Here is a 19442-nt window from a genome sequence, read left to right as displayed (position 1 = left end):
ACTTGTGAGCTGTTTTCTGGATTTAAATAAGGTCATTTCATCGAAAATTTCACAATTTTGAACTTTGTGTGACACAAAGAATTTATGTAATGTACATTTAACAGAAACTCTCAAAGTAGCTGTTTTTTTGTACCCATGTCCAGGGCACTTTTATGAGAAAAGTTCTAGGGGAAAAAAAAGAATTGTAGAGTCATAGCTATAACCTAAGTAAAATTATGCTATAATTGTTATTTATTCTTTCTGTACACTTATCACTGATAAAGACTTGAATATGATGCTTTCATATCCAGAGGACTGCGCATTTTCTGGCATTCTCTGTGGCCGCGGTTTGAGGCACAATTTCCGTATCCACTTGCATCTCTAAAGCCAACTGACCATCAAGAGGAGAATCGTTGGGAAAACAGGTCAAGAAGGAAAAAAGAAATCAAAATGGGCTCCTGACCCATTAAAAACAGGACTGACTTCCAGGAGCTCTGGGACCACCCGGACAGTACTTACACTTGCGGAGAGAGAGAGAAGTAGCTGCCCTGCAGGGTCTCTGGGTCAGACCGTTGCTTCCCATGGGCGCTCTCTGAGCAGATCTAACAGGCTAAGTCAGGGATTTCAAAGCCAAACTAAAAAATAAAACTTGCTAATGCATGTTTCTGGAAAGATTTTAAGTTCTGTAGATGTTATCTGTAATTGCAATGCTTTACAATCCAGCATACAGCCCATAATTAAGTGGCTAAACTTTTCAGCCAGGATAGGATGCTTTTTGAGGGCCAGAAAATTCCACCCAGCACCAATAATACTGACACCAATAAATACTGAATTAATAAATGAGGGTCTTCAATTTCCAGATCCCCAAGACTTACAGAGATTGCCTAAGCTAACTCTCTAGTTCTATAACCTATAGAGTATCTCTTCTTGAAAAGGATTAACAATAAGTGGCAAAAAATAGACCCTTTCCCCTTAATTTTTCTACCATCCAAAAGGTGATCAACAATACAGCTCAGTTCTCTACTAACACCTCAATCACCAAGTGATGCCAATTATTCCCCCCCAGGAAGGCTTAGAATGTAGCTCACCTTCTAGAAAGGTAAGCAAAACACTTCTGATTCAGGCCATGACTCATTAGCACCCTCTTATCCCCACTCTGAGCAATCTTCCTATCAATTCTATCCCTCTGGGTATCTTCTAGAACAAAGAGAATTCCTCCCCCAGTAGCTCCTGTAGCAAAGGGCAGTTTACTGGTAGCAGCCTGTGATCACAGCCACAGTTCCTACTTGTCTTTCTTTCTCCTTCCCTATTTCAGCCGCTTAGATCATTCAGGATGTATTTTTGCAGGAAGATAAACAATAGTTCAAGGTTTGAGGAAGTGATACAGTACAACATCTGACAGAGGGAGGTGGCAAGACACCGTTAGTGGTTAATCCTGGGTACAGATGGATGCACCCTAATCTAATACACTGTGAGGAGGTAGTTGGGTTTTGCCGGCTCTGGAGTCAGATTGCTCGGTTTCAAGGCTTCAAGTACAGGCTCGCTAAGGTGGTAAGACTCTGGCAAGTCCCTTAACCATTTGGTGCCTCTGCATCCTCACGTATAAAATGGAAATGTTAGTGCCTACCTTATAGGGTCGTTGTGAGAATCAAACGATATGACACAATCTTGGAAACAGTGTAAGCATTAAACAATAAGCCCCATGTTAGCTATTATTAGTACTGGATATACATTTTAGAAAAATGAGGTTAATTTTATATGAATTGGCTTGGAATAAAGTCCATGACATAGAGTTTTATGAAAATGCTTAAGAATGACATGCTTAGTATGAGAATATTCAGGAAAGAAAAAAGAAATGCATGATACATATTTATAGATGCACCCAAAGAAGTCTAGAAAGGCATACACACGACCCGAACCCTGAACTGTCTTTACTGGCGGGGGGGGGGGGGGGCTTACATTTGTATACAGGTCTTTGCTTGAATTAACAAGTAGGTACTACTTTTATAACTAATTTCAAAAATTAAACATTTTACAGTGGCCCTTCTAACCCTCAAATTGAACATCTCTCAGGTCCTGGTTTAGGAAGATAAGCTTCTCAGCGATAAGGATACTGAGGCCAGCTAGGAGGAGACAGAGCCCTAGGAGCAGTGTCCCTCCTGCACGGCTCATTTTAGGTTCCCTTCTATTCTTTCCAGCCCTTGGCACATCACGTCCTCACCACAGGACCCAAAAATTCTGAAACAAGTTGTTTTTTCCCCCTTTCCTTTCCTTCCTGCTTATCTGAGATACTCCTTGTGTCCAAGAAGCTTCCACGGGCCGTGTTTTAACATCTTCTTTCCTACCTCTTTCTCACCATTTGCTGGCTTGTTTTCTGCCCCTCAGACAGGCACCCTTTGCCCTTCCTGGGAAACCCACTGGAGTGACAACCAGCCCTGCTCATTCAGGTTTTTGGCAGGCACAAGGGCCTTCACCCACACAATTGTAGGACGGAGGATGCCCCAAGTTACTTTTTATCTTGCAAAGCGTCCAAACGGGGTTTTAATCAATGTTTTTTAATTTCAGTCAAGAAACAGTGCTTGGTACGTTTTGGCAAGCCATTTTCCCCCTTCAGGTCGTGACTTACACAGGTGTTTATTTTTGCCTTGGCTTTCTCCTGAAGTTACAATGCGATTTTGTACCTCCCCACCCCCAACGTTCTCTGTCCTTTACTATGTGTTGATATTTATCGTTTTAGCACCGATCACTCTCACTTCTGTTTCCTCACTATCTGTCACACTCCAGTTGTCTATCCCCATTTACACACGTTTCCTATTTCACTCCAAAGAGAAACGGTTATATGATGAAAGAGGAAGGAAAAGAGAATTCGAGATTATAGGCAGAGCGTCTTCCAAGGCACCTCTCACACCGGAACCCGGGGCGTCGGGAGCCACGCCGGCCCGGGGGTATCCGGGCCACCGAACAGGGTCAGCATCAAAGCGCCCAGGCGTCGGGAGAGCCGATTGGTCCACGGATGAACCAATCAGCGGGCGAGGCTGTGCACGGGTAGGGGAGGGCCAAGATGCTAGAGCGGATGGAGTGAACGCACAAGGGGCAGGTGTGCCAGGCACCAGGGTTTCGCGTGCACTTTTGCACCCATTGGGTCATTTTAACCGAGGGACTCTCGTCTCCTAATTCCGCCTTCCGAGTTTCCCGGTTTCATAACGCCGAATCGGGGAGAAACATTACTTGTCCTGCCATTCATAAGGGAGTCCTCAATAGTCAATCAAGGAGTCGCCGTGGAGTGGGGGGAGGCCATTAAAACCCCCCTCGCTCCTTTCCCAGTCCCACTCCGGGTCGTCAGCCTAATCCCGTCGGTTCTTGAAATAGTAAATCACCCAAACGCTCGCGTAGTCGCCCCAGCTGACTACCAGAACGCTGTCCCTAGACACCTGGGGCGAGTTGCCCCTCCCCGAGGACCAGGGGAAATAGCAGTGGCACTGACCGCGCGCGCAGGCTTGTACTACCCGCCCCAGGAGAAGCGAACGAGCGCTTAGGCTGCAGTCAGAAGCCGCGACCTTCTGGATGTGCAGCCAAGCGGGCGAGCGCGGCGGCCTCCGGGGCTCGGACACCGCCCCCAGGCGCAGCGACAGCTCCTCCAGGCTCTACCCCGCCAACTTCACGCGGAGGCACAAAGATTTTGGGTGTGGGGGTGACCGGATACCAGATTTCCCCGCTGTTTCAAACTTCAGCAGGGCTGTTCTACGCACTTTGCTCCAAGTGTCACAGCCCCCGGACTCGCAGACCCGTCCAACCCTAGCTTTCCCACGGTCCAGCGCCGCCACCCCCGTCTACCACCCACACCCGGCCGGAGACGCCGCGTCCTTGGGGCTGGGGGCAGGGGACTGGCAGAAGAGCGCGCGCCAGCGTAAGGAAGGAGGTCCCCGCCGAGGCCTGGGCGCCGGCAGCCCGCGGAGAGCCCGGGGGCCGGGGAACAAGGAGACAGGAGGGCTGGCACCGTGCGGGGAAGGGCCGCGGGGAGAGCAGGGGCGCCGCCGGGGTCGCTGCACTCACTCTGCGTAGCCCGTGGCCCAGGGCAGCCGCCGGGTCTCCTTGAGGATGAGGATGGGGCGGGCGATGTGGTCGGCGCTGCACTCCACCTCGTCCTGAGACAGCCCCAGGAACTCGGGCCGCCCGTAGGGGAAGCGCAGGGGCAGGTCCGAGCCTCCGCCGCCGTGCTCGGAGCCGGAGCTGCCAGCCATGATGCCGCCCATGAAATTGGCCACGGCCGATTTCACCCGAGTGAGCATATTACTCCGGCGCGCGGCGGCGGCGGTGCGAGCAGGCGGCGGCGCGGCGCGGCGCGGGGCATGCGGGCTGCGGCGGGCGCACGGGCAGCGGGCCGCCGGGGCGCCGCGCGCGGGAGCCTAGTGCCGCAGGGGGCCGAGCCCCGGCCTCCCGCGCGCCGGGCCGCCGCCTGCCCCCGCGACGCTGCCGCCGCCCAGCGGCATGGAGCGGGCCGGCCGGCCGGGGAGACGCCGCGCGCTCCGGGAGGGCTGGGCGGCCGCGGCGGCAGCAGGTCCCGTGCCCGCCCGCCGCGCCCGGCTCCTGCGTGAGCGGAACTGAGCCCACCCGGCGAGCCCCGGAGCCGGCGCGGCTGCTGCCACGGCTACCGCCGCCGTCGAGTCATGTGATAATCGGCGGCGAGCGCTCCGGCTGCGCGGTGGCGAGGCTCAGCCCCTCCCCTGGCGCCCGCGGAGGCTCGCCCCGGGACCCGCGCCTCCCGCGGGAGGGGGAGCGGGCCGGGTCGTACCTGGCGGAGGGGACGGGGGCGCTGTGAGCCGCAGGCCGCACAGGTGTAGGGGCGTCACGTGGGGCCGCGCAGCCGGGAGAAGCCGGTTGCGGAATCCACTCGCGGGGAAATGCCGCCTGCGCCTTGGGGACGGGAAACTTCGGGAGCTGGAGGGGAAGGGGAGACAGGTGGAGCCCAGGCTCTGCGTCCTGCAGTGGCAACGAGGATCACCTGCTGAAAGAGACTTGTCAGAGCTTTAAAAAAACAAAAAGCAACAACCCACAATGGTTGCACAAGAATTATTAAAAATTCTCCCCTAGGCTTTTCTAAATTACTTTTTTCTTTCGTTACCACCCCACGCATCGTTATCTGCAGAGCAAACCCTGTTTCGAACCCAGAATAAGCTGAATGGCGAAGAAAACTAAAGAGCTGTAAGAATTCACAAGTAGTCACTAAGCACTATTTCACCTAGTACTTAGCTGCTTAATAAATTTATGCAAGCATTTTCCTCCAACAAAAGAAAAGTATCTTTCAAAGCTGACTCTGTTTACTATTTGACACTTAATGCAGCCTTTTCTTAATTCGAAACATTGTTACAAAATTATCTAAGGGCACTTTAAAACTAAAGGACTTTAAATAAGACACAGCGACTCAAATGCCAAAGTAAAAATGAATAACTGCTTGCAACGATAACATTTTTTGGTGATTTTGTATTAAAACACAACAAAAACGCGAAAAAACCGCTGAATGTGCTTCATCAGGGGTAACATTTGTTAAATACTGGCTTAAATTTTTTTTTTTTTTGCAAGAGAGCTGTGTCCTGCGCATGTTTACTTATTCTGTATCCTGTTCCTATGTTTACTTACCATTTAATTTGCCGGGATTCTGTGTTACTTGTGGAGTTCTGCACTGAACCAGCTCAGCAGGGAACACAGGCCCTCCCTCCTCTCCGTGAGTGGGGACAGGAGAGCAGCCCAGCTGTTGGAGGGGAGATAATTCTCTGAAGAGGAACTGGAATCCTTGCTCTTAGGGAAGGCCTGGATAAACCTCATTGATCCTTTTTTTTCCCCCAGTATGTACAATGTTTTTTAAAGACATTTTCCCCTTTGGATTTTTCATGAATAGGTAATCCAGTTTACCGTATACCAAATAATTATGTAAAGCAAGAACATTCAACCTTTCAGTGAAATACCATTCCTGTCAATGAGTTCTTTTATTACTTTTCACAGTCCAGAAATGTAATTTTATCTCGGCCCCCTTTCTCTGATTTTTAAAATTTAGGGCAGGATTTTAAATGATACAAAAACTAGATGTGCAAAAATGGTCTTCTCCACCTTTGCTTTGTTAAACTATAAACTCCCAAGGGAGGGGTGGCCCATGGCTTAGCGGTTAAGTGCGTGCGCTCCGTTGCTGGGGCCAGGGTTCGGATCCCGGGCGCGCACCCATGCACCACTTCTCCGGCCATGCTGAGACCGCATCCCACATACAGCAATTAGAAGGATGTGCATCTATGGCATACAACTATCTACTGCGGCTTTGGCAGGAAAGAAAATAAATAAATAAAATCTTTAAAAAAAAAAATAAATAAACTCCCAAGGTGAAATTTCTGTCCTGTGTAGTGGCTAAACATCCAACCAACCACATGCTCTGGCATCCCCTGAGGCAGATAAACCTAGAATCCCTTTCTCCAGCTTTTGTGGCAGAACAATTAATTACCTTTTAACAATGTCCTGTGGCTACTTCAGTAACTACCCTCTATTGAGGTGAATTTACTCTGTTCTTCCCTTCGTTTCACTTGGTGGCAAGCATTAGTATTTAATAGAAATAGGATTTTAAAAAATTTCCTGTCTGATTGATTTTCAATTTAAAAGTAGTACTTGATCATGGTCAATAAGTAAATAAAATCTAATAGTACAGAACTGGGAGTGAAAAAGTAAAAGACTCCAAAATGTTTCCCCAGGGGATCTCCACTGTTAATATTTTCAGTAGGCTTCCAAACTTTTTCTCAAAGAGGATATTTGGCATAATTAAATTTGGTAATATTAGCTAGATTTGTGAGCCAAAGTTTTGTACGAAGTTATTCTACTGTTTCTTTGTAACCCGATTATTATCTCTCATGGGAAGGTGTTGATATATCTTTAGCTTCGCACGGCAAACTTTATTCTACAAACAGCAGGCAAACAGAAATTCCATACCTGCTTTCCTGTGACTATTTCTATAGTAGGAGTGTTCACGGCTAACTAATAAATCTACTATCTTATCTTAACCCACCTGTAAGATCAGTGTCACATCCCAGGATTTTCCAGAGAAATATATTCCATGTAATTTACTCCTCAATAGTGTCATTCATGAAGATCAGTCCTTCAGCTAGTAGGTAAATCTTGATTAAAATGGGGTGGTCATCCCTTTCAGGGACGCCCCTGAAAAAAGTGCCTTTCACACCTATTGCAGATGCAAATTTGGGAATATCTGTGCTCCCAGCTTTAGGATTAGTGATTCCCTAAATTCAAATGGTGTAGTAATCAGGAATTGAGAGACCCTCAATGTGTTTATTACACATTCATCTCTCTTGTGTTCTCTTTCCCCCTGGAAAATGTGAGTTTGAAGCCTTTAGCATAACATTCATTTACAGAATAGATACATAGATCTTGTACTTTGATGCTCTTCCTATGAACATAATCTCCCTTCTAGGCTTATAGGACTCTGGTTTTGACTATTTAATGACTCTGTGCCATCATAAGACTATTTTCAAGAAAAAGGTCTAGATAATTTCTACAGGCAAAACATCAGGGATTCCCCCCAAATAGTTATTAATTACAAAAGAAAAGCATTATCTTACAGTGGAAAAACCTGGTAGACATCATCTAAAACAAGTGATCCAGGTTAACATCACAAGTAGTAGGATATATTAACATCCTGTCCCCGCTGACGTCACACACTAAGGACTCATCACTTCTGTAGTATTCTTCCCCAAATCCTTAACCTGGGTATAATCATGAGAAAACATGAGTCAAACCCAAACTGAGGATATTCTACAAAATACCTGACCAGGTGTCTTCGAAAATGTCAAGGTTCTGAAAGACAGGAACGTCTGAGGAGCTGTCACAGATTGGGGACAAAAGAGACACAACCTAATGCAGTGTTGTACCAGTGTGAATTCTTAGTTTTGATGTCAACATTAGGGGAAGCTGGGTGAAGGGTATACAGGGACAAAAAATTTTTAAAATAATCGGGGACATTTTGGATTCAAGTAGAAAGCACATGCTCACCTGGAAGTCAGGCCAGGAGAAAGATGAATCCATAATGCCTTCCAGAACTCATTCCTCTCATGGCTGTAGGTTCATGCCTCCGTTATGGTGCTAACCCTGTCTGTATTGTAACTAGCAGTGTACCAATGTCTCCCCATTAGAAGGTAAATCCTATAGGGCAAGAACATTCTTATTCATCTTTGTATTGCCAGCACCTCGCCTAATGCCTAACAAGTAATGGGGTTCAGTTGGTAAATTAATTCTTAAAAATTCCATCCAGAGGAAATAACTTGTTTAAATGATCAAATCTATTATATTTATACCCTCTATTTTCTTAAGGATCTTTCTCCCTTTATCCCTTAAGATCTGTGTTTTCTGTAAACAGAACTCCCTTAACCTGTGATATTTAATAAGACAAGGCTTAGCTAACTTCAGTCAGTATCTAGATTGGTAATAATATGGATATCAAGTCATGTGGGTCTCTGCTTCATGGTAACCTAATGATATCATAACTAGGATATTATATTAAAATAGTCAACATTAACTTGTTTTTGCTCCAGAGATAAGGTATATTCTGGTTTCATATGTAGTAAGGTACAGGCTGAAAATTCCGGACTTCTTAGGAGGGATTTATTTATTTCTCCATAGTAAACAAAGCCATTTATTTATAAATAACAATTTCCCATGAACCAAGAGATTTATTTTTTTTTTTGAGTACTAATTTTTGAGTACAGAGTTATAGAATACTGGCAGAATTTACATCCAGCAAATGCAGACATTCCCTGGATTACAAACACCTGATTTCAGAACAGCTGGCACATTCAGTCAATGGATTACACCTGACTTCCTATGATTTCCCATTGGCCACCTTCTATAGACTACTCTGTCCCTTGCCCACACTGTCCTAGACTGAAACCACTGCTTTGTAACTGGTATGGGAATTGTATAAACCTGAATCTCTTCCACAAAATTCCTGGTCCCATAATACCGTCTTTAGATTAGACTCTGAAATGTGCTGATTATCAGAATACTTATGTATAAAATGGAAAAAATAGTCATTCCAATCTCACAGGGCAGCTTCAAGGTCAGTGAGATAATAGTTGAAATATGATATAGCTAATGTTGGCCCAGGGTTATCACCCTTTTTTAGTTAAATCTATTTTTTTCCTTAGGGACTAGTTTTAATATTAACATTTTAAACCATTTCCTTTTTCTATTCTCCACTTATAATAATGAAAATAGCAATACCTACCTCAGGATTATTTTCATGATTAAATGGAATAACATGAAAATTCCTAGTATTCTTCCTGATACAGAATGGGTGATTAATAACGCATAATAAGCATTATGATACTGACTGCACTCTGCTGAGGGAAGGGGAATTTACATACTTTGTTTCCAAGGCTCTTAACCATGTTACCAGTTAAACATTGTTTCTAATGTTCTTAATCAACACTACCAGTTTACTGTGGAAACTGAAGTTGGGAGAAGGTAAATGAGGCTCCCAAGACCACATAGCTAGTAATGAAGCAGTTTCCAGTCCCACTGGGTGCTTTAACATTCCATCAAAGAGAAAGTTTACTTTACAAAAGATTTTTTTCCCTACCTTTTCCAAGCAAAGATCTGGTATTTCAGTCATCTTGAGGATTTTGTTAATTCTCGATGGATTTGGAAATAAAACAATCCCTTAACAACCTTAAATAGAATGTTATAAGTACAAAAATATCATTTGGAAATTGTTCCAAATTCCAAACAAATTACTTTCCAGTGAGATTTTTAGATAGAACTTGTTTCTAAGTTGGGAGCTGCCGGGTCATACCAAAGTTGTATGAAAATTCTAAATTCTATTCAACTGAAAATATCTTTAAAAAATTATATTATATCTGTTTCCAAGCCTCACCATGTTAACTTCTCATTTTAAATATGATTTATTCCCCCACTCTTCTACCATTTTAAAATTCCTGCTATCAGGATTATTTTTCCAAGGTAACAATGGCCTGAGTAAAGTAGCCAACGAAGATTGTTCACTGAATGGGAAATTCAGTGTTTGCTCAGAGACAGGCATGTGGTTTGCAAAAATTCAGAAATCAAGCAACTAAAGACAGCTTCTTAACTAAGAACTATCAACTCAAATTACTTTTCGTTCTCTCAAAAGATCAGTCTTACTCTATGCCAGGGTATGTGACAGCTATCTAGAATGTCTTGAAATGCAGAATTAGATGCTTTGTCCTTTTTGTCATCAACTGCATTTTGAATCGAAGTAGAGAGACTTTTTATGCTTGCCTGTAAATATTTTTAGGGTCTGCTTTCCGAAACCAAAACAAAGTGGAATGTCCCATCAAATAACCTCATCTTTTATTCAAAAGCAAGACTCCTCCCCTGACCCCAATTACTCTGGTTATCCTTTCATAATGAACATATCTTACTTTTAGCAAGTTTTTCCTTACGTCTACTTCAGTGAATTTAAAAAATAAATTTCTTGTGTCAATTCTCTTCTAACTCCTTTGGCGGTGGAAAATTGGCATATCAGATTGCGCTCCCTGCCCCAGCAGGAGCAGGATCACCTGTAAAATTGCTAGAAAAGTAAATTCTCTGGCCACATTCCAGATCTATTGAACCGGAACCCTGGGGGTGAGACCTAACAATCTGGTTTAACAAGCCTTCTAGATGATTCTGATGGAAACTGTTTGAGAAACACCGGCATATGGAAAATGAGTGCTATTTACTTATGGACAGGCAGACAAGGAAGTGCAGGGAACATATCAAATCAGAAAATAAGCAACTGGCCAAGTACTTTGATTCTAAATGGATACAGACCAAGAACAGCCATGAATGAGACCCATTAACTGGATCCATTCAGATCCATATGAACTGGCTCTTTCTGTTGGGTTTCTGTGGGCATATGTTAGTGTGAAACCCTAAGTACATTCACTGTGGGCAGATATGTGAATTCTTCAGCAAATGGGAAGCTGGAGAGAAGGAAGAATTGACCACTGCCTCCTGATTGTCTCCCAGGCTGGATTACCCAACAGGCAGGCTGTCTGTGCACATGTTTCTGTCACGTGCCAAGCAGGGGCAGAAATAAAAAGTAATACACAAATATATTTATATAAATAAGTACATTTATGTAAATATAAATTTCAATATAAATAAATATTTATATATAATGTACATTTTTAAAATCTACTTTTTTGGTAATGTTTTTTGAAAGTACCAAAATGGTCATTATTAAAAACACAAAACGCTTTTGGCCTTCCTTATGTTTGTTGTATGGTTTTGTATTGTTTTTAGTTTACTTGCTGGGATTAGGGCACTAGATATAATCTTTCGGTGCCTGAGGCCTCCATGGGTTTTAATCTGGCTCGGAATTCTCCACCTGTGTGTCTCCCAGGCACCTCAAATTCAACATGTCACAAATAGGATTCATGATCTTCCTGTGACACTGCTTCTCCTCCTCCTGAGACTATAGTCTCAGCTGATGACATTAGGATCATCTCTTCACTCCCCTTTCTCATCTTCCCATATCAGGCTGTCAATCAGTTTTGTTGATTCTGCCTTCCAAATACCTCCCAAGTCTGTCTCCCCCTGACTGTTCCACAGCTACCAATTTTGCTCAGTTCTTCATTATTTCATACTCAGATTCCACAGCAGATTCTTGCTGGTCTTCAGGTGGAGCTGTCTTCCACACAACAGCTAAAAGGATTTTCTAGTAAGTCATGTGACTTACTTTCCAGTTTCAAACTCTTCAGTCGGCCATTTGGTTGAAATCCTTACCAGGAGCCTTCATGATCTGATCTGGTCTTGATTACCTTTTTAGGTACAAGTTACCATTTCCTCCATCCCAACAACTCTGTGCTTCAGCCTTACTCGTTACTTGTTGTTTCTAGAATCTGATGCCCTTGACCCCCACCCTCTTGTCTGAACAGGCTGTTTTCTTTTGCTTGAAATGCTGCAAGCCCTTCTCCTGCCCCTCCCCCACACCCAGTGGCTAACTCCTGTTTTTTCATGTCCCCCACATACCTTCAGCAGTTAGGAGCTTCCTTCTCTACAGTCTCTTAAGTACTTTTACATAACTCTGCCTATAATCAGAGCACATCACATTGTGTTAAAATTATCTGATTCCTGTGATGTAAGATAATTGAAAAAAAGCAGGCTGTTTCTTTTTTCTCTTTCAATCTACAATATTTATCATACATTATATATATTAAATAAAGGTTGAGGAAATAAATAACTATGGAAAAGAGGGTATGGCAACAAGAAGTGTCTCATTTAAAGGCCAAATTAGAGACATTTTAGTAGTACTTTCTAGAATAAAAGAAGATGAAGATAAAAGATTCATAAACCTAGGCCAGTATCCATACCATTCTGATTTTGGTGTCCAGGAGTTACCAGATTTAGTACAAATGTCCTCAGAATACAAGTCAGGTGATTCCATATGTTGAAAATCATTTTACTTGATACATTTGGAAAACAAAACTGTGTTCTAAATTTGAATATAAAGGTATTTTGAATGCACTTATACTTAATGCCTTTGGCCTTTCTATTTAAGCAAAAATAAATACATGGAAAATGTCTGTTACTGAATTTTCAGTTTGAAATTCAGAATCAGTTTTTATGAATATCGTGGTTTTTCATAAATACCATCCATCAATGATTTCTATCTGAAAATACCTATCTCATCCACCAATTTTTTCTTTCCCAGTAAATGTTTGTTTTTATTATTTTACTGTCATATTTTCAGAAATTACCAAAGATTGTAAAGCATGACAGTTAAAAATCAACTTAGTTTTTTAAAGAACTAACTGGAGTCATTCTAAAACGTAGTTGGATGGGAAGTCTGAAGAAGCTTACTAGTGTAGGGGAGGGAAAACTATTCCTCTACTCTCTAGGTTCTTCTGGCTGGTCTAAGAGTTAAACTGACATGAGACAGAATAACAGGAGAAAATCAAACAAAGTTTAACAACATATATACACGGAGGAAATCCAGGAAAACTGAATAACTCATCAAAATGGCTGAAGCTACCACCTTAAATACCATCTTCAGCTAAGGACAAAGGAGGATGTTGGGGGTAGTGGTTTGAGACTTCAAAGGAGAGGAAGGCAATTCACACAGAGGTGGAAAAGCAAATGTTTGGTAAACGTTTGCCATGCCTTGCAGGGACAATGAGAGATGGAGCGGACTTTGATCAAATGGGCCTTGCTAGGTTCCTCCCTGTCTATCACACCTATTTTACATTATACTATACCTATGGTATTAGCTCCTTCCTGGAACAGGCCTTCTATCTTAAATTCATTTAGGCGGTTAGGGGGAAGGTCAAAGTTTCGTCCTGAGTCTTTTGTTCTTAAAAATAATCAAGCGAAAGAGACACATTTTGGGGTGGCAAATTCTGATCCCCCACACTAGCAATTAGTGTTTATGTGTCAGAGCACATGTAATACCGTGCTTTTTCACCAATGGGGTTCATCAGTATTAGGTACTGAAACTTTGCAGAATAATTCAGAATTTTTTATCATTGAGACATTCTAGAATAAAGTACTCAAAGTGCCTGGAGTGTGCCTCGCACATAGTAGGTATTTAATAAATTGTAGCTATCATTTTCACTGAAATCCCCCTGTGTGAAAGGTAATTAAAAGCTTGTTTCTGGCCTCTGAACATACCAAGAATCTCCCAGCCCCAGAAAAAGGTGGATAAGACTTAAACCTCAATTATGCAATCAAAGATGGAAACTCATTCTTCATTCTTTCTGCCAAAGAGAGTTTACAAGTAGATTTCCACAAGAATACAAAAATATCACTCATTTTTTTTTTCCACAGAGGAAATGATGGAAAACTTTAAAATCCTCTGCTAATGTTCTCACTACCTTTCTTGTTTTTTGTTCTTTACTCTGAATACACTGCATCACAGCTGGACATTAAAAATTGGAAAGACAAGGAATTCATTTACTATGTCTCAGTTCCATGTTTCAATTCAGAAACTCAAATTACCTTTTCTTTTTACCCCTGTCTCAACTACCCAGAAAAGCCTTTTAAACAAAGCAGTTAATTCCCCTCATCTTTCTTCTTCATCTCACTCCATGAAACGTGTTTTCTAGAAAGGGAGCTTGGAGAGAGAAGGCAGGCTGGCTGGTCTGAATTAAGTCTGTGAAGAAATGGGATAAGGGGACCATGATTCCCTCTTGAGGCTTCAGTGTTACTCCACTTGTTTATTTGAAAGATTGTAATTCCCTGCTTGGACTAGATTCAAATAGAAGTAAAAATTTATTCATTCCAAAGACATATGTAAGTAATTTGCAGTTACACGTACCTATGGATCTCTGGATTTTTGTCTCTTAGTATATGTTATTGGGAATCACAACATTTGCCTTTAACCTTTTTAAAAAATGTTTTCGTCATTAGTGCAAGATCAGTACCTGGCAAAGTCACCAGTCCTCATTATACATGGTATGGAAAGATGCAGAGAGTTTGAAAAAAGCAAACAAATTTTTGCCAACATTTACTGATTTTTTAGATAAACAAACAACTAAGTCCTGGATTTTTCAAAGACCCTTTTATCTGTAATTTTAAGGAATTCCTTTGTCGAGTCTACATGAAGTGCTATGTCCTTTGCTCTTCCTTTTACAAATTCTCTTAAGTGTTCCATTTATCAAGCAAGACCGGTTCTTTTCCCATGATTTTAGAGAAAAATGGATGAGGCTTTATTCTTCAAAAATGACGTTCTGATCCTCCTCTGTGTCATAAAAGACCACCATTCTAAGATTATATTTTCCACTCCACTCCTTCCTGGAGCTGAGCCTTTTTTCCATTCTGTTTCTGTTGCATGGGATAGCGTTGGGTTTTTCCTTCCTTTCAGTATTGTATTTTTCCAACTGCTGTCCCGCCACTTTCTTAGTAGAAGCATTTTTCTTTGGAAACACATATCTGCTTCTTTGTTTGCTTTAGCTTCGGGGTCCATAAGAAAGACTCCACTGCTTAGTCAGCTGCCCAATTCCAGGGTTAGATTACAGGAGGATGGCAGACCATAATAGCAGCAGTTAACTCTTTATGGCCATACTCAAGGGAAGAGTACGAACCGCCACAGCCTGGCGAAAACTCTGTGTGGTGGACCAGTTTTTCTAGAAAAACAAACCGAAGGCACTTCTGGCTCTGGTATGCCATTTTGCTTGTTAGAAGATAAAAATACTATGCTTGACCAAGGGTGAGAGTATCACCCTCTTAAACAACCACTGTGTTCCTTTGAATTGAATACCACAAATATTTGCATAATGTCAGAACACTCTGTAGAGGAGTCACTGGTGTGTGTAGTCTATTGGTAATGAGGAACAAAACCTGATTTTAAATTGTTGGAAAACATTTGGCTATCTTAAATTACAAAGAACAATGACCATAACACATTAAAGGTTCCTGTCAATAACTAGATTAAACTAAATATGCATTAATGTTTTGGTCAAGTAGACAATGTACTTATTTTTCTTTTTAAGGAAAGATTTTTAGGTTACTTGGAAAAATATAGAATTTCAATGTAGGGTACAGTTGAGAACAAACAAACCTATCTTTGCTTTGGAGAACGCCAAAAACAAAAGTTGTGCAATAAGCCAGGTTTGTCCTCTCTGTCTTCTCCCCAGCTGTACCCACTTCTATCCCCAGAGACCATCCTAAACACCGTGTTAGGAGATCAGCCTTTCCCAGGCTCTTGGCCTCTCGTGCTGCCCCCATTATTCAGACCTGTGTCTCAAATTTTCTTCCTCTTTCCTCAAGTCCAGCCGTCTCAGTCTTGTGCCCCGATGATGAGTTGGATCACCAAATCTCTGCTCTTCTGGCCAGGAGAAGAAGTCACGAGCCACCTTCTCAGACCTGAAGATATATACTCAGTATGTTGAACAACCATATCCCACAGGTCGTCATCGAAATGCAGCCTTGTTTTTGTCTCCAATAGCTCTGTATTTTTTATTCTTTTGTGAGGAGATCGGCCCTGTGCTAACATTTGCCAATCCTCCTCTCTTTTTGCTGAGGAAGATTGGCCCTGGGCTAACATCCATGCCCCTCTTCCTCCACTTTATATGGGACACCGCCACAGCATGGCTTGCCAAGCGGTGCGTGGGTGCGCCCCCGAGATCTGAACCAGCGACCCCCGGCCGCCGCAGCGGAGCACGTGCACTTAACCACTTGCGCCACTGGGCCGGCCCTCCAATAGCTCTTTAAAATTGATTGGGAGTAGAGGGCAGCTGATTCCCTTGATCTTCGTTAAGAAAAATTATTAAAAACTTGGACCTAAGGCAGGAGGATGGCTATATGTTCTGTCTGTGTCATACCGGAGTATTGTCTCACAGCCACACCCAATTTTCTCAGGGAACGAGAAAATTTTTTGTTACTGCTGATTAGGGCCCACGTTTTGTGATGTTGCATGTTAACTTTTAGATTTTTGTCCGGTAGAGATGCAAATGACTTCTGTCTGATAGAAAACAAATAACCCAAAGGTTATGATTTTATTGCCCTGCAGGAATTTAATCATTTTAGTTTCTAATCTCTCAATCTTCTAGCCTCATTCAGTTCCCACAAATATTGAGCTTCTCAAATGCTCATTGAGCCAGCATTAACATCTTTCTGGCTCTCTCATCAGTGAGTTAAATTAATTTGACACATGTTTATTCTATGCTTATATGAGAGTCACGTTTTTATCTTTTGAAAATTATACTTTGCCATCCTAAATGGAGATCTAGGCAGGCATATCTTTTCTGATCACTCTCAGAAGATAACAAGTCCTCTACTTACTTCTGGTAAAAACAGTTTCAATTCAGTAACTAGAATGTCCCATCTTGTTTAATTATCAAAACTCTGAACTCCTCTCCTCCAGCCTGGGGCAGCCTCAGGACGGAAGTCTGCAGTGGGAGAAGGGAATGCGGTTCTTCTGCTCTATTGTCTTTATACTCACCAGGTGTGTTGAGGTTTTGGACCCCACTAGAGTCAAAGGTGAGTGGGGTATGTGGAGAGAAGTAAGAGAAGCAGCCAAGGCTTGCTTGGCTCAGTGGCTACATACACTCTATCCGAGGCCAACAGTTCATGCTGACATCTCTGCTAGGCCCTTCTCTCATGCAGGTCTGTTGACTGGGGCAGATGAAAATTTGTTGGATTCTTTTATCAGCCCCTGGGCAACCAGAGGGGCCACCTCATCTTCTTTCTGCAAAAGATCTCAGTCCACTCCAGGTGGCCCTACTGAGCAAGACCCAATACAACCCAAGCCATTGGTCATTGGGAATGCACATCCTTTGCCCCACAAAACTCTGAGAATATAGGATGATGCTATAAGGGCAACCCTCTCCTGCTACTCTCAGTAAGTAGTTGGCGCTTTCTCTCACCGTCTAGATTTCCCAGGTGGGAATCAGGCCCTCTGTCCAGAGCCACTTTAAGCTTTCTCTTGTGTGAGTCAGGCCCTGGTATTCTGTGTCTCCAAATTTAGGGAACACAGTTCTCTGAGGGGTCATCTTTATGCTTGGGGTTAGAAGTTTGCACCTCTCATGCAAAGTGGGAGGGTAGGTCAGGGCCTCTGGCCTCTCCAAAGTAATCTCTTCATCAGTCCAACTCCTGCCCACTCTCTAGACTTTTTATTTGATTTTCAATTGACTAAGGGGATCAGGGGCTGAGGGACAATTTCTCAGGTCCATTTCTTTTGTAAATCTGCATATGGTAGTGGTGGTGTAGGGGGTCGCCTCACTCTTGCTTTGGTTCTCTGGTTATTGCCTCACTCAAACTGAGTTAGAAAGAATCTCATTCCAATTTCCTGTTACATCCACATTTAAACTCACTGAAAATGAGCAAATATAGGAGGAGAGTCTCCACCATGTCAGGAGACGCGCTGGGATTGAAACACACCCACAAAGCGATTATCTGCTCAGTCCAGGAGTAAAGTTGGCTTTGAAATAAAGGTAGAAGCTTTATGAATATGGCCAATATTCAGCAAAAGGCATACATTTTCCCTTCATACACATATGGTGGAAATATGTGTACGTTAAAAACCCATATTTGTCATGGACTTGGGGTGGTCCATGCAACCCACCTCCATCTCCTCAACTTTCATTTGCTATTTACTTATTGATTCTCCAAGTCAGGCATGGTGTGAGGTGCTGGGGCACACAGTGCTGAACTAAACAATCGTGCCCCCAACTTTCCAGAAGCTATAGAAGACTGAGTGTGTGTCAGGTTTTATCGCGTTCTCATCTCCCTCTCCTCCTCCTCACTCACCCTTCACTTAGAGAAATCTTAAGTGACTGAATGGATTTTCACAAGCTTCTGACTTTTTTCCCCCCACACCCTGCCTCTCCTCACCTTGTGGTTTCTTGCGAATTATGACTCTCATACACTGGACTAACCCTGCAAATGATTACATTTTTATACTCCTTCGTTCACATCCTTAAGATTGTACTGGAAAAACACTCACTTTGGAATTAGATCTGGATTTGCAGACCAATTCTGCCATTTATTGTTAACTTTATGACTTGGGCAACTTAATCTCTCTGAAAATTGGTTTCTTTCTCCACGTATAGGACTAATACTGTGCAGCTTAAGTTGTTGTATTAACTGAGATGATGTCTTCAAAATGCTGACGTGAAGTAGATATTCCTTAAGTGAACTCTCCTAGGAGTTTCCTTTCTCTTCATCTTGTTTTTGAGGCACCTCTTTCAATTTGGGTACAAGGCTGAGGTTTACTATCAAAGCAATTTTATCTTCTATGTTCTTAAAACTAAAAATCATTCTGTGTATTTGCAATTTGGAGCATGAAATTATCTACCCTTGTACACGATAGGATTACGGCTATGCTTTTTATCACATTCTAAATAGCTACTTAAATAACTGTGCCACCTCACAGACACGAACCAGACTACGGTACTTTTTCTTCTCCATTCTCCCACTATATCCTTTCTCTTTATTATTTCTTTAGGATGCTTGTGAAGACTCACAGGTCTTTAGACATCATTAACTCGCTTCTTAGAATGGAGCAAATAATAGATTTAGCTGTTAGTCACAAAGTTAGTCCAGGATTTGTTCAATGAGCAACTCCTGTGTGACAATTTGTGACCAATAAATGAGAAAGTGATATTTTGGAAGGGAGATAGAAAGTGCTATGACAGTCATGAGGCATCATCTTAAGAGCATGAAAACTGATTGCATCAGTACCTCCTGGCTTCAACTCCAAAGCATCAACAGAGTGGTGGATTGTTAACTCCCACCACACCCCTAGATTAACATCAGATTGACCTAGTTTTTCAGCCTATCCCTCATTTCTTATTCTCCACTCAACTCACCAAGACTCATTCAGCACTTTATGTGGGGACAGCTAGACTGGAGAGGTCAATGCCCTTGGATAGTACACAGTTACTACCACCAGTCATTGAAACCTTAGTTATAACTCTCCTCATTGGCCCTGGGCGGAAACTAGATCCCTCATGAAA

General features: G+C 42.8%; 1 protein-coding gene across 2 annotated transcripts in view; it reads right to left on the bottom strand.

Moving 5' to 3' along the window:
- Nucleotides 1-4326, bottom strand: part of PPM1H (protein phosphatase, Mg2+/Mn2+ dependent 1H) — a 237362-nt gene extending 233036 nt beyond the window's left edge. For both annotated transcript variants that reach the window (XM_058557737.1, XM_058557738.1), the window contains exon 1: nt 4033-4326. In XM_058557737.1, the coding sequence (XP_058413720.1) occupies nt 4033-4268 (236 nt within the window). In that variant the 5' untranslated portion in view covers nt 4269-4326. The remainder of the gene's footprint in view (nt 1-4032) is intronic.
- Between the last annotated feature and the right edge of the window lie 15116 nt (nt 4327-19442).

Source organism: Diceros bicornis, chromosome 17 (assembly GCF_020826845.1).
Source record: "Diceros bicornis minor isolate mBicDic1 chromosome 17, mDicBic1.mat.cur, whole genome shotgun sequence".
NCBI classification, from domain to species: Eukaryota; Metazoa; Chordata; class Mammalia; order Perissodactyla; family Rhinocerotidae; genus Diceros; species Diceros bicornis.
This window is presented reverse-complemented; position numbering and strand designations above follow the sequence as displayed.